General features: G+C 41.7%; 1 protein-coding gene across 6 annotated transcripts in view; it reads left to right on the top strand.

Moving 5' to 3' along the window:
- The window catches only part of myo16 (myosin XVI), a 390,437-nt gene that overhangs the window by 152,119 nt on the left and 222,667 nt on the right, over positions 1-15,651 (top strand). For all 6 annotated transcript variants that reach the window (XM_072578153.1, XM_072578149.1, XM_072578148.1 and 3 more), the window contains one exon: positions 2,359-2,518. In XM_072578153.1, coding sequence (XP_072434254.1) covers positions 2,359-2,518 — 160 coding nt within the window. The remainder of the gene's footprint in view (positions 1-2,358; positions 2,519-15,651) is intronic.

The raw sequence follows: 15,651 nt of genomic DNA, 5'->3' as shown, positions 1-15,651 counted from the left end.
CCAACAAACCCCTTCACCCAGAATTGGAAAGGGCCTCAGAGTTCATCCATGGGATTCAGCTTTGCTCTCCTCATTAGTCCAGCCAGGCGTGAGCACAACTGGCATTGCTGCTGTTACCAATCCAGACCACCACCTCCTTTGGCTTGTGCTGGACCTGACACCATGCATTTGGACTTGAGTGTAACACCAACCCACTCCCCCCCCAAAAAAAAATAACGCTGAACTCTCAGAGAGGACAGTGCTGGCTGCTGCTCCACATGTGCAACTGTGGTTAACACCTAATGTTTGATCGGATTTGATAAGATATATCCCCTTAAACCACACAGAAGCACTCTTATAACCCAAAAAGACAAGTCTCTGCAGAGATGAGCTTTGTTCAGAAAAAGGGTAAAACTCAATCCCTTTGGGCTAATGGTCTGGAAGCAAAAGAAAAGAAAAATTTGATGATTTCTCACATTCACGTTTTCTTATGAGAGAAGCTGAATAAACAACAGCCATAGATTGATGATAGATGTCCAGTTCTGATTCCAACCAATTTGGACCTGTGTCTCTGGAACATGGTCACAGTCTAGCTTTTCACATTTTACCATGGAGACAGAAACTGTACCAGTTTCCCAGAAATGTCTGCTGAGAACAGGACCGAGTCCCGCAGATTCTGTGCTGTCATCCTGACTTTGTCTCCTGGATCTGTAAAGCAGAACTGTAGGTCCCACAAGCATAGGAGCTCCTAGTCCATTCAAATACGGTTTTCTATCAGTTATTGTGACAACAGAACTCATCCTTTATCTCCTGTAAAGCTTTGCTTGTCTGTTTCTCCAATGTCGCTTCATTTTCTGTAAAAGCAGCAATGAATGGCAAAGGCAGTAGTTGGATTGCCTCTTACTGGAGATGCTCATTGCCTAGCATTTGTGTGGTATGAATGCTCTGTGGCACTTGGACTGAAAAGTGGCATTTAGCATCCATGCCACACAAATGCCAAGCAATGAGCATCTCCTGTAAGAAATAAACAAATGCCTCTTGACATTCAACAGTGTTACCATTACTGAATCTCCCACTGAGAACATCCTAGGGTTACCACTAATCTAAAAATGAACTGGACTCAATCTGTATATACAATGGCTGCAAATGCAGTTCAGAAGTTAGGAATACTGCAGTAAGTAACTCACCTCCTAGCTCCCCAGAATCTATAAGGCACAAGTCAGGAGTGTGATGGAATGCTGCACACTTGCAACATCCCTCAAGATGCTTGACACCATCCAGGATAAATCAGCTCACTTGATTGGCACCACATCTACAAACATTTATTTACTCCACCATGATGCTCATGGTGCTATCTGCAAGAAGCACTGCTGGAACTTGCCAAAGACTTTGTAGTAGCACCTTCCAAACACACAACCACTTCCATCTGGCCACTCACTATGCTGACTTGGGAGGATTGAGAATAAGAATGCAGAGACATGTTTAAAATTTATTCATGGGATGTGGGCGTCACTGGCTAGGTCAGCATTTATTGCCCACCTTTAAATGCTCAGTGGGCAGTTAAGAGTCAACCACATGGATGTAGGTCTGAAGTCACATGTAGACCAGACCAGGTAAAAGTGGCAGTTTCATTCTCTTAAGGACTTAAGTGAATCAGATGGGTTTTCCAACAAAGAATAATGGATTCGTGGTCACCATTAGACACTTAATTTCACAGTTTTGTTTTGATTGAATTCAAATGCCACATCTGCCCTGAAGAGATTCAAACCTGAGTCCCCAGAACATTATCTGGGTCTCTAGAAAAATTGTCCAGTGATAATATCACTGGTGGCTAGACCACCAACTCTCCATTCCTGAAGATCATCAAAAGAAGCAATGATGACATGAGGCAAAAAGATCCTTTTCATGCAGTGAGTGGTTAACATCTATCTGCACAAGCTGAGCAAGAGTAGGTGGTAGTCAACTGAGACATTCTAGAGCAAATTTGATTATTATCTGAAAAGCAATGATGTTAATCACCTTTAGAAGAAGGGCCATTGTGCGAATTTCTTGTTTGTAGATCCAGCACAGGCTGAAAGGCCTCCCATCATACAGGAGAAAGTGAGGACGGCAGATGCTGGGGATCAGAGTCAAGAGTGTGTTGCTGGGAAAGCACAGCAGGTCAGGCACCATCCAAGGAGCAGGAGAATCAACGTTTGCCTGAAACATTGATTCTCCTGCTCCTCGGATGCTGTGCTTTCCCAGGAACACACTCTCGACTCCCATCATACAGCAATGATTCAATAATTCTGTTAATAGGGCTGATTGGAATGTAATGTGTGGAGAGCTCATATGATGAACGAAATCACCTGGAATGACTGGTGTGTCTGTCATTGTTAGATGTAGCAGCATCTGAAAGTATTGAAGATATATTGCTGAAAGCGGAGGAAGATTGGAAGGAGACATGGAAACAATCTGCAACTTTTTGCGGCGATCCAGAAATGCAAGAGGAAACATATGAAGAAATCATTCATGATGCTTCTGTACCAGTAAAAAAACTGTAAGATTTCCTATTGTAAATTAGCATGCTAAAGACATAAAACATTTTAAAGCTTAAAAGCAAGGATATATCCTCCATTGCCAGCCTGAAGAGGATGTCATTCAAAAGTATAAGCAAGGCTTAACATTATAAAGTATATCTGAAGAAATATCCAAAAAATGTAAGTTTTATTTGTTAGTTGATTTGTATGCTTGGAAGGGTCTGGTAATCCTTCTTCTTCCTTCATCAGTTGTTTTTTGATATTGGCCTCTTGGGAAAGCAAACCTTTCACAAGATGAAAAATTGCAGTCAAGTTCATTTATAGCTCTGGCGAATTCAAAGCCTATGTTTTTGCCTTTAATGGATTCTTTTTACATGTTCTTTCTGTAGATAAAGGAGAAGGAAATATATAATGCTGTTGTGTTAAAATCCAATTGACAACACCATAATTGTTAATATCTAATTCATTTGGTGCATACTTGAAATGCCAGCCCATGGCACCTCAGCAATGGATAAGACCTCAGCAGTGGTGAGCAGATGACAGCATTGCCAAGTCATCCAAATTTACACCCCTAGCCCGCCAACTCACCTGTGGGTTTGTGGATCAGGAGTTGTAGAAAATTCCAGTGGCTCACCTGATTTCTTGCGGTACAGTGGCGCTGAGCACTTCTAACATTCCTATTATTTCAGATTTCCAGCATCTGTAAGTCCGAGTGACCTTGACCATTTTGTCATTTTTTAAAATTCTAATTAATTTTCCCCAGAAGCATATTAAAGAGAATTTGAATTTTGTTTTAATATGTATCAAAAGGAATTTGCAAGGCATGTGTAAAATGTAATTGATTTTATGTGCTGTCGGCACTTCAATTATTTCTATCTTTCTCCATTGGGATAAAGGAAGCCTCTTCCTCTGATTAAAGGAGAGATGAAAGGCAAATTTGTTGGATTTAGCAGTAACACAGTTTACCCAGTCATTTTTTAAAAACTGTCTGGTCTTTAACTTATGTAAATTTTTTTCATGATTAAGCAATTGGCTGCTTTACCAGGAGAACCACATGGATGAACTGCACATCCCGTACACCTATCTACAATCTGAATCAACTTTCCCAACATCACATGGAACTCTGCTGTTCTTTCCCAAGACTGCTCCTGTAATGGACTTGTAGACAGCAGGGAGGCGAATCTGTGGGTGGGGAACATTTCCCATTGAATATGTACAGAGTTTATTCGTTGAAAACAGCAAAATTGGAGGAGCGACTCAATTCGTGATGAGGAGGTAGAAGTTTGGTAGATGTATGTCAAGAAAGCTTACAGGTCAGCTGTCTCTCGCCATTGCTTTGTATATTCATCACTTTTATTTCCACAACCTCTTTCCTGGGATGGATTCACAATGCAGTTGAGCAATGAGTGCATATTTTATTTTATTGAAGTATACAAGATCCGGAAGAGTCTTGACAGAGTGAATATGGAGAGGACAGCTCCATTTTTGGTAGATTCTAGAACTTGGGGTCACTGTGTTTAAAAATAAAGAGCCACCCATTTAAGACAGAGATGAGGCAAATTATTTTCTCTGAGCACTGAGAGTCTGTGGGAACACCCTTTTCTCAAAAGGCAATAAAAGCAGCACCTTTAAATATTTTTAAGGTGGATAAGTGCCTGATAAACAAGAGACTGAAAGGTTATAATGTAATTGGGTGTGAATGTTACAATTGAATCCAGATAACCATGAGCTCATTGAATGACAAACAGGGTAGATCCTGCTTTGAATTTACATGTTCATTTAGGTCTGAGTGTTGCTGCCAGAATTTCAACACCATTCTCAGGATTGATCAAAGCCTGTATTTTAATTTTTATGTCCATTTTATTCACAATATGTTGAATATCCACAGCATTCCTGGCATTTTCGTTGCTAACCATCAGAGCAGAAATCTTTACAGTACCCCGAAAGCTTTTGACTTGTACAGTGGCACAATTAAACAGGAAAATGATTGTAGTCGGAAACTTGATTTCCTTTGCTGCACAGTTGGCTTAAAGGCAGCGAGAAAGATGTCGAATCACAACGAATCCCAATTTGCGTTATTTCTTGCGGTGACGAGCCGCGGCAAAGGAACTTGCAAATTTTAAAATAATCGTGAAAAATAAAATTCTGTCTAATTTGGTTCAGACTCTAGATACCTGCTTTCTTTGATTCATTTATAGGATGTGGGTATGGCTTTTATTGCCCATCCTGACTTGCCCTTAAGAAGTGTTGAAGAGCTCCCTTCTTGAACCATTGCATTCTACTTGATTAAGGTACATACTTGATGTGATGAGGGAGGGAGGTCCAGTAATACCCGTGATAATAAAGGAATAGCAATTTAGGTCCAAGTCAGAATGATGAGTGGTTTGGAGGGAAACTTGCTGCTGGTGGTGTTTCCATGTATCTGATACCTTTGTCTTTCTATATAATAAAGGTTTATGGGTTTGGAAGGTGCTGCCTAAGGACCCTTGCATTTTTCTGATGGTATGTAATGCTACCACTTTGCATTGATGGTAGAAAGGGTGAATATTGAACATGTTAGATGGGATGCCAATCAAGTGGGATGCTTTGTTCTTAGTGGTAGAGTCACAGAGTGTCGATAATATGGGAGCAGATTATTCAGCCCATCAAGTCCAGATCAACCTTCCAAAGAGCATCCCACCCAGACCAAACTCCTTCCCTACCCCTGTAACCCTGCATTTCCCATGGCTAAACCACCTAGCCAGCACATTTTTAGACTATGGGAGGAAACTTGAGAACCCGGAGGAAACCCACAGAGAGAATATGCAAACTCCAGGCAGACAATCGCCTGAGGGTGGAATCGAACCCAGGTCCCTAATGCTGTGAGGCAGCAGTGCTAACCACTAAACTGGATTAGTGGTGCTGGAAGAGCACAGCAGTTCAGGCAGCATCCAACGAGCAGCCTGAACTGCTGTGCTCTTCCAGCACCACTAATCCAGTATTTGATTTTCAGCATCTGCAGTCATTGTTTTTACCTAACCACTGAACTATCATGGCTGTGATGTTGAGATACTTGAGTGTCACTGAAGCCACATCCATCCAAGTGAGTAGACAGTAATCCATCATAGTCTTTTGTGTTATGTGTGACTTCGACCAGTGGAAAATTTCCCCTGATTCCTATTGTCTGTGATTTTGCCTGAGTTCCTTAATGGCACCTTCAGCCAAGCATTGCAATGATGTCTTGCAACATTCAAATGGGTCTAGATTAATTTCATATATCTGGTTGACATGGATGAGTTGGACTGAAGGGTCTGTTTCCATGCTGTACATCTCTATGAGTCAATGACTCTACCTTTGCCCTCGACTCAGGAGTCCGATAGTTTCAAATTCCTACTCCACTCTCTGTGAAGAAATGAATTCTAAATTCATAATTGTTCATTTTATACTACCTGGAACCCACAAGTAAGTACATTCACCCTGGTGGTTCACCATTACTAACTCAAGCCCACGTTAGGATGGCCTAGCCACATTCCACTTATGAATTAAAACAAAACTATCTAATTTAAATCTTATCACAAATATGATTTGTAGGTGCCGGTGTTGACTGGGGTGTACAAAGTTATAAATCACACATCAGATTATAGTCCAACAGGTTTATTTGGAAGCACCAGTTTTTGGAGTGCTGTTCCTTCATCAGGTGGTTGTGGAGTATAAGATCGTAAGACACAGAATTTATAGCAAAAGTTTACAGCGTGATGTAACTAAAATTATATATTGAAAAGGACCTGGATAGTTGGTTAAGTTTCTCATCTTTTAGAATGAACATGTTGGTTTCCGTTCTTTCATACATAAGTCCCAACACTTTTTTAACGTTACATTCTCAAGTGAACTTTCACAATAGGTGCCATATCGGCCCAGATAATGTATTGAGGACACCTTACACCTTCTGGGCTGACATAGCACCTATTGTTATAGTTTACTTGAAAATGTAACTTTAAAAATTTCTGGGATTCACATATGAAAGAACTGAAACCAACATGTTCATTCCAAAAGATGAGAGACTTAACAAACTATCCAGGTCCTTTTCAATACATAATTTTAGTTACATCACACTGTAAACTTTTGCTATAAATTCCGTGTCTTACGATCTCATATTCCACAACCACCTGATGAAGGAGCGTTGCTCCGAAACCTAGTTCTTCCAAATAAACCTATTGGACTATAACTTGGTGTGTTGTGATTTTTAACTTATTAAAAATAGGGTTTTGCTCCTATCACACCAGAAATAATGATTAATTGCACAGACTTCATCCAGTGATTATATTGTGTTTCTCACTCAGAGAAAATTATCACTGTGTGGTGCAATAAGGAGCAAGAGAATGGATTAACAGAGGGGATAGCAATTTAAAGATACAGTTGACAAAAACATTTTGAAAGCAATGATAAAGACGGAAAGGCAGAGAAAATGCAGTGGGTTCCAGAAAGATGAATGAGATCCAGCAATGATGCTGGAGGAGGAGAAACATTGGATTAAAGGGGTTTATAAATATGCAGGAATGTGTGTTACAGGAGATCAATTCATGTGAGATGAGGCTTGGAGAGGGCTTTGAATTAAAGGAAGAGAATTTACATATTGATAGAAAGACAGTGACGCATGGAGGAGGTGGAGAAAAGGAAATAGGGAATTTATTTTCTTCAGAAGGAATTCCAGTGCGGATTTCACTGAAAGGTTTCTTCATTATTTTCCATATTTGCATATTTTGCTATGCTAGAACATGCTACTCCATTTTCTTTAGACATTTGGTTCATATTTAATGATTTATTCATAGCAAAGAAGAATAAAACTGCTGAGAAGTTTCATCCATGGTCATTCTAATATAATTGATGGGTCCTAACATAATTGATGGGTCCGAACTCTCAAACTCAGTGATTATGAGCAGATGATTGCAGGAGTTGAGTTAAAAATTACATAGCTCTGGTATGGTAGTGTCATGCCAAGAGTTGCTCCAGTTAGAATATAAGTTAAAAATTGATGATCTTGTTATATACCTATCACCCACATCATCCTTCAACATTTATGCACTTCAAACTGTTTCATACAACTATCCTCCATTTAATACTCATTTATTTTTAAACTAGTGTTATTCAGGGTAGCAGGTAATGGATCAATTTATTTATTTTCTGTTTTTTTGTTTGGTAAAATATGATGAATGTAAAAATTTGTCTTTGCATTTTTAAACCTTCGTTGCGGTTTGATATTTCCAGTGGTTTATTGATACTGTAAGAAGAAACTAACAGAAGACTGTCCAAGGTCACTGCTGATAGATTTTCTGTGAAAGAGTGCATTGTTTTAGCTGGTGTTGAAAGAAATAAATGATACTTAGGCCTAGCAAGGTTTTTTTGCTAAATGTCCAGGTTTCATCACACTGCTCAATATTTCCTCTCCCCTTATTTTCCTCCAATTTAATTGAAATTAATTTGCTGAATATTATAAGTCTAGAAGTATTACAGCTTCATTTAAAAATAACATTGTATAATTGATCACTCTATGACAAATGGTTTGTGTTAACATAGCGAAACATTGGCTAAGTTGACATATAGTTTGCAGTGGGCTAAATTAGATCATTCCTGATATCGAGCCCAGGGATCAGACTGTATGATTACCCACATCTCCAACTGAAGTGATGCAAACAACATGGAAAGTTGGGGTTAGTGTTACTGACAGGTTATTTTCAGCATATGTGTCTTGCAAACCAGTACTGAATAAGCTGCTGAGTAGCCGCATACCTTGGCAAAGATCCCAAGTTCATGCAAGGTTCGCAACCACCAAGAGTAAGGTTGGACAACTGAAAGCAAGATTAGAGCTCTCAAAGATGCATTCTTGTTGCAGCAATGGCTGAAATTGCTTGGAGCATATTTGACGAAATTCTGGAGTGTCCTAAAATGACAAGACCAAACAGGAGAACATCTCTCCATAGTCTAGATGCACTGCTCTTGGTGCAAGTACAGCTGCTGGAGCAACAGAGGAAGATTGTCTTCTTTTAACATCATGAAGGCCTTCCAGACAAAGACCAGAAGCCAGTGGAAGTATATGGCTGTGGCAGTGAGGTCAGCAACCTGGCATTGAAGACCTGAATGCAACAGTGCAGAAGTTTAACAACCTTACACAAGTGATCAATGTCAGTAAGTACACCCTTGCACACCAAATCCAACAGCACGACAGATCTCATCCACTGCTGTACTCACCACAGTCTTAACTTGGTTATCAACAATTCATTTCAACCCGCACTCAATCCACATTTTGATATGTTCTAACTTCACAAACTTAGTGTGGGTGTGTTATTACATTTTTTACCTCATACATAACAGCAGGCTCCTCCCCCCAGTAAATTGCAGCACACTTATTGTCACTTGTGCCTCTCTTTTGACGGACTAATTGGGCCATAATAGACACTATTGGGAACAAGCTAGCAATAGGCAGATAAAGACCGTAGGTGACAATGCTGTCAATGAGGCAGTGGCTATGCTGGAACTATCATGGATGATCCTGCATAATGAAGCTTGTCAAATCCCAGTTCAGCCTCATTCCATAATCTGTAATGTTGTATAAGCCCCTTTCTAGTCATGCTTTCTTTTATCTGAAAACCTCCCGTTGTGCACTCATGCTTTCAGATGCACAAGAATTTCTGTCTTACTGTCCAGAGATGCCAGATGCTGAAAAACAAGACACAGAGCAGACTGAGGAGGAAGACATAGTTGATTTGATAGTTGTATCAAGTGTCTCATCTTCGCCCCTAGAAATGTGTGGAATGTCCACTTGGAGGTGAGATGGCTGGCCATTACAAGGCCATTCTACTATATCTGCTTCACCTTGGGTCTCAGCCAGTCACCTGGTGAGGCCAGGCAGGAGAGTTCAGAGTTACATTGGTATAAAATCCTTACAATGTCCTGTGCATTTGAGGAACGCCAGTTCGAAACCGACCAGTTTATTTACTGAAACACTTCACCTTTCAGGTGGCTCTCCAACCCCTGCTGTATCTAACTGTGGCTTTTCAACAGGGCCAGGTGCTTGTGTGGTTAACTCATCTCTTTGTCCTGATGGGGTGATGCCAGTGTTGGACTAGGGTGGGCAAAGTCAGAAATAACACGACACCAGGTAGCAGTCCTACAGGTTTGTTTGAAATCACAAACTTTCAGGCAGTGCTCCTTCATCAGTTGAAGTCATGCATCATTGCCACCATTGACATCATGACTACGGGGTCAAGTGGAGAGGACCTCCAAGAAGATCGTGTATGTCGACACAGACATCACTTCACCTGACGAAGGAACAGTGCTCCAAAAGCTTGTGATTTCAAATAATCCTGTTGGACACAAACCTGGTGCCATGTGACCTCTGACTTTGTCCAGCCTTGTGTTTAACTTGTGGTCCATGGCTGAACTAAGACTTCTGGATGTACTGCAACTTCATTATTAACTGGATCTTTTCCCAACTAAGTGCTGATCCCTGCTACCAGGAGATTTGAAATAATTTCCTAGTTATGGGATGAGACGCTGAATATGCTGCAGTTGAACTCAGTGAGGGAGAATAGACAGAAAGTCCTCATCCACTCCCACCAATGGGCTCGGTGTTTGGAGCAGAATCACAGTCAGGAGTGTATGCAGGATATGATCAAATCATTCCTATCATTTGAGATTGTGACTGACACACACACACACACACTTTGCGCATGCGGCCAGACTTTCTTGTGTGAATCTACTCACTGAGGTATCACTCTCATGATTGGCATAATTTGGGTATACAAAGTTAAAAACCACACAACACCAGGTTATAGTCCAACAGGTTTAATTGGAAGCACACTAGCTTTTGGAGCGAGGCCTCTTCACCTGATGAAGGAGCATCACTCCGAAAGCTAGTGTGCTTCCAATTAAACCTGTTGGACTATGTCTGGCACAGTCAGTATAAACCACTCCTACCAGGTCTCCACAAGACATGCGAACAGAAATAAACCATTCAGCATAGTGAGCTTGCTTTGCCATCCAGTGCGATCATGGCTGATCTCATCTTCACCTCTACTTTCCTGCCTTCTTCCCAGAAAACTTGATTCTCTTACTGATTAAAAATCTACCTCAGCCTTAACTATACTTAATGGCACAACCTCAATAGCCCTCTGCAATGAAGAATTCCACAGATTCACAACCCTTCTCAGAGAAGAGATTTTTCCTCATCTCTGCCTTTGAAATGGTTGACCTGCCACTCTGAGATTATGCCCTCTGGACTTAGACTCTCCTACTCAAGGGGAAACCACTTTTCTGTACCTTACCTTTTGGTCCCCTGAGAATTGTGTATGTTTCAGTAAGATTGCTTCTTATTTTCTTCTGTTCTAACAAGTATAGGCCCAGTATACCCAACCTCTCCTTCTATGACAATCACTCCATTCTGGGAGTGAAGCAAAACACTGCAGAGGCTGGAAATCTGAATCAAAAACACAAAATGCTCGAGAACTCAATGGGTCTGGCATCATCTGTGGGAAGAAAGCAGTTAACATTTGGGTTTGATGAAGGGTCATTGAATTTGAAATATTAACTCTGCCTTCTTCCCACAGATGTTGCCAGATCTTAAATAATATTCAGCACCTTAATTCTTTCTGCCAAAGTGCATAACTTCACGTTTCCTCCTATTATATTCCATCTGCCAAGTTTTGTCCACTTGCCTGAACCTGTTTGTATCCTCCTGCAGACTTTGTGTCTTCCTCACCATTTGCTTTCTCATCTATATCCTGTCACCCACAAACCTTGCTGATGTACAGACACTGACTCCAGCTTCTCCACCAGCTAGATGTTGTCATCTTGTCCCCCTTATCCCAACTCTCTGATTTATATTGGCTAGCGAGTCCTCGATCCATTTTAATATACTATGTCCAGCACTATGCGCTCTTACTTTTATAAGATGGCAGTGGTGAGAAGCAGTTAAGGAGGATTTTGTGAGAAGTTGGCTTTGTCGCTGGAACTAAGAATAGGATTGCACAGGATCCGATGCTCAATAGAAAGAAGAGCAAACCACAGAGGGCGATGATGGGAAGTGACTGAGGAGGATTATGGAAGAAGTCTGCTCAGGGATCATGGAGGAAAGAGTCTGATGGCCACCCTTTGTGTGCAGCTGCATCAAGTTGTGCACAGACCTTCAGTAAGCAAATACCAAGCCTCACTACGTACTGAGGTTCTACCTGTCCCTGGTGTTGCAAAGAATGGGATAGGCCTCATTGCTGCAGAACGCTCTGAGTAGTTGGACTGTTCTGCATTAGCTGTCCTTCAAGGAAAACCTTTCAAGAGAAAACACGTTTGACCACAAATCCATCAGGAAGTGGTCAGCACGTAGCATCATGAAGACCCTGTGGGAAAAGGAGAGGCTGGTTTCTGTCACGTGATTCCCCGAGCAGACTGTCAAAGTCATTTGGCAGAATGCTTCATCACCAGAACTTTCCAATAAGTACCAAGACATCACATGTCTGGTGGCTAGAAGGGTACTATCGGTACGATCCTCCACATGATCCTGGTCTGTCTGTTCCACCGCACGCTGAACTCGAAGTGGCTGTAAAGGGAAGAGACTGTCACACATCTCCTGCAGGAATGTGCCTTTGCAAAGGAAGTCTGCAGAGAATGCATGTTCTTTGTTGAGGATCATCCCAAGCAGCTGCGGGACACAGAACTCTGCTCTACAGTCTGTTCCCCAGGTCGCACACTGAGATAAACATTGACTGCACCTGGAGGACCATTAACTCGGTGAAAGAAGCTCTTTGGTCTGACCGAAAGTTGTGTATCTTCCAGAGCAAGCAGTTGACCCTGACTAAGTGTTGCAGACTGACACATTCCACAGTCCACGACTATGTGCTGAGGGACGCCCTAAAACTTCGGGCAGGTGCAGCCAAGGCGCATTGGAGAAAGACCACTGTCTGAGGCCTTCCCGCCAAAGTTAATTGCAAAGTGCAATTATTGGACCATCCAGATGCCTCAAAAATGTATAAATAAAGTCTTATAAAAATAAGAAATGCCTTTGGTTTGGTTGTTGGATAGAGTCAAACTCCAGTGATAGTTTTTTGAATGCTGCTGCTTTAATGATTATGTATGCATAAAAAGATATTGTTATGAATAACCTATATTTTTGAAATAAAAAAAGGAGCAAGAGAGGGAGAAAGGCAGATTCTTGGAAAATTTGGTTGTGGTTTAGAAATAGCTGAACTTCAGCAGTGAGGTTGACGTGCTGCTGTTGGGGTCAAAGAACAGGCTTTGTTGAGCATCAGATTCGAGAGTGTGGTGCTGGAAAAGCAGAGCAGGTCAGGCAGCATCCGAGGAGCAGAACAATTGGAGTTTCAGGCATAGTCCTCTCAGACTGCATGGATCGGTTAAAGGAGCATATAGGAGGCAGAATGTTTTACAGAATGTTTTGCCACCCAGGTAAATAGTGCTGTGAAGAAGGCATATGGCGTACTGGCTTTTATTGGTAGAGGAATTGAGTTCCGGAGTCCTGAGGTCATGTTGCAGTTGTATAAGACTCTGGTGCAGCCGCATCTGGAGTATTGTGTGCAGTTTTGGTCACCATACCATAGGAAGGATGTGGAGGCACTGGAACGGGTACAGAGGAGGTTTACCAGGATGTTGCCTGGTATGGTAGGAAGATCGTATGAGGAAAGGCTGAGGCACTTGGGGCTGTTTTTATTGGAGAAAAGAAGGTTTAGGGGTGACTTGATAGAGGTGTACAAGATGATTAGGGGTTTAGATAAGGTTGACCATGAGAACCTTTTTCCACATATGGAGTCACTATTATGAGGGGGCATAGCTTTAAATTAAGGGATGGTAGGTATAGGACAGATGTTAGAGGTAGATTCTTTACTCAGCGAGTCGTGAGTTCATGGAATGCCCTGCCAGTAGCAGTGGTCGACTCTCCCTCTTTATGAGCATTTAAATGGGCATTGGATAGGCATATGGAGGATAGTGGGTTAGTGTAGGTTAGGTGGGCTTGGATTGGCGCAACATGGAGGGCCAAAGGGCCTGTACTGCACTGTATTTTTCTATGTTTCTATGTTCTATGTTCTATGTTCTATAGGAGTTTGAGGGGTGTGTTCACACCAGAGATTCAGCCAGATAGATGGGGTGACCACCAGGAGGGACAAGCATGGTGAGCAGGAGTCCCCAGTGGCAAACCCCTCTCAGACAGGTACAGCATTTTGGATACTTCTGGGGGAATGGTCTCTCAGGTGAGAACAACAATGACAGCCAGATCAGTGGCACCACGATTGGTTCTGTTGGAGGACAGAAAGGGTCAAAGTTCAGGCTAGCTATATTCAACATTTCTGTGGCCTCGAGCGAGACTCCAGGTTGATGTGTTGCCTCTCTGGTGCCAGCGCCAAGAATGTCTCTGAGTGGAGAGAGGCTGTGCTCCATATTGGTACTACCTTCACATAGGATGTGTTTTAAACAGAGAGTTTGTTAGGTGGCTGGAATGACATTGCCAGGAGAGGTAGTAGAAGCAGATATAATAGCTTATACAATTTAAGAGGCATTCGGGTAGAGACATGAACAAGCAGGGAATGGAGGGATAGGGACCATGTTCAGGCAGGTATGATTAGTTTAGGGCATCATGGTCAGCACAGACATGATAGGCCGAAGGGCCTGTTCCTCTGCACTGTTAATGTTCTGTGTCCAATGTAAGTAGCCCAACATGTGGTCCCGAATGAAAAAGTTTCTAACAATTCAAATATCAACCAGTGCTTCCACGATATCTATACAGTTGCCTCCTCAAAGAATTCTAGTTAATTTATCAAGCGTGATTTTCCCTCAATGAAGCCATGCTGATTCTGCTTGAACATATATTTCAAAATATTCTGCTATTATTTCCTGTATAATTAGCACTAACATTTTCCCAAGGACTGCTGTTAAGCTAAGTGGCCTATAGTTACTTTTGTTTTAAATAAATATGCTACATTGACAGGTTTCCAATCCTCTGGGACTATTCCGGAATCTAAGCAATCTTACGATCAGTGCATACATTATTTCTGAAAATGTACGTAGAGAGTCTCACAGTCAGAAAAGCCACAACTAGTTGCCCTTTTAATCTTCAGCATTTCCAGCTGCAAATGTCCCACTTTGGCGCAAATGGAACACACAGGCCTCTGGAGGGATTTTCTTTTGAGTTTGGGATTAGGATGGACTATTCACATCCTCATTTGTACTCTTCTCAGATATGTCCCCTTTTTTTCCCTCCAGCTGACTGCTCTGATCATCCCACTGGTTTTGACAGAGATGGCCTGAGCTGTTAGATTTATGGGTGAAGTCAGCAGCACGTGTGTTTTCCTCTCGCTATGAGGACACTCTGCTCCTCTCAGTACATCCTCAGTTTAACATGCAGGCAATTTTTTGATTGTTTCGGTCCTATTAGCTCATGTCATGCGTCATAGGTGTGCTGTATTTTACAAAGCAGACCCACTTAATGAAAGCAATTTGTTTTCATCTTTTGAACTTGAGTAGCTCTGCATGTGGTTCTTACAAAGACTCCAGAATAGCTGTTGACATGCCTTCAGTATTAATTCAGATACAGTGATGTTTGCTCATTACTAGCAGATATCTCTGAGGCTTGGAATAGACATTTTGAGCTCTCCTTGTCAGCTGTCTTTGTTTCTTCAGAGTCTACATTTCTTATGACCACTGTAACTGCCTCATACGTTTTTGAAAGTTATGAAGAAGGGCTCCAATCACCATCTTCACATTTCAGAACAGACTCTGTGTAGTCAGGTCTTCAAAGCTTTGTTGTGGTCTGTGAAGATTGGAAGGATGATGAGGTTGAGGGGAGCTTTCTCTCGCAAATTCTATTTGTTTAGCTTCTCTCTGAGCCTGTTTCCAATGTTTGGAGTGGGAAAGCCCTTTCAAACTCTCTGTGGTTCTTTCTTCTCTCTGTCTTTCTCTTTCCCACACTCTGGCTGCCTTCTGAGTCTTGCTGTTTCTATACTATTAATGTCAAAAATCACACAACACAAAGCTAAAGTCCAATGGTTTTGTTTGAAAACCCTAGCTTTTGGAGTGCTGCTCCGTCATCAAGTGCTCCAAAAGCTAGTGTTTTCAAATAAACCCATTGGACTATAACCGGCTGTCATGTGATTTTTGACCTTGTCCAACCCAGTCC

This window comes from Chiloscyllium punctatum, chromosome 9 (assembly GCF_047496795.1).
Source record: "Chiloscyllium punctatum isolate Juve2018m chromosome 9, sChiPun1.3, whole genome shotgun sequence".
Classification (NCBI taxonomy): domain Eukaryota; kingdom Metazoa; phylum Chordata; class Chondrichthyes; order Orectolobiformes; family Hemiscylliidae; genus Chiloscyllium; species Chiloscyllium punctatum.
The sequence above is the reverse complement of the archived record's forward strand: the minus strand, read 5'-3'. Positions and strand labels throughout refer to the sequence as shown.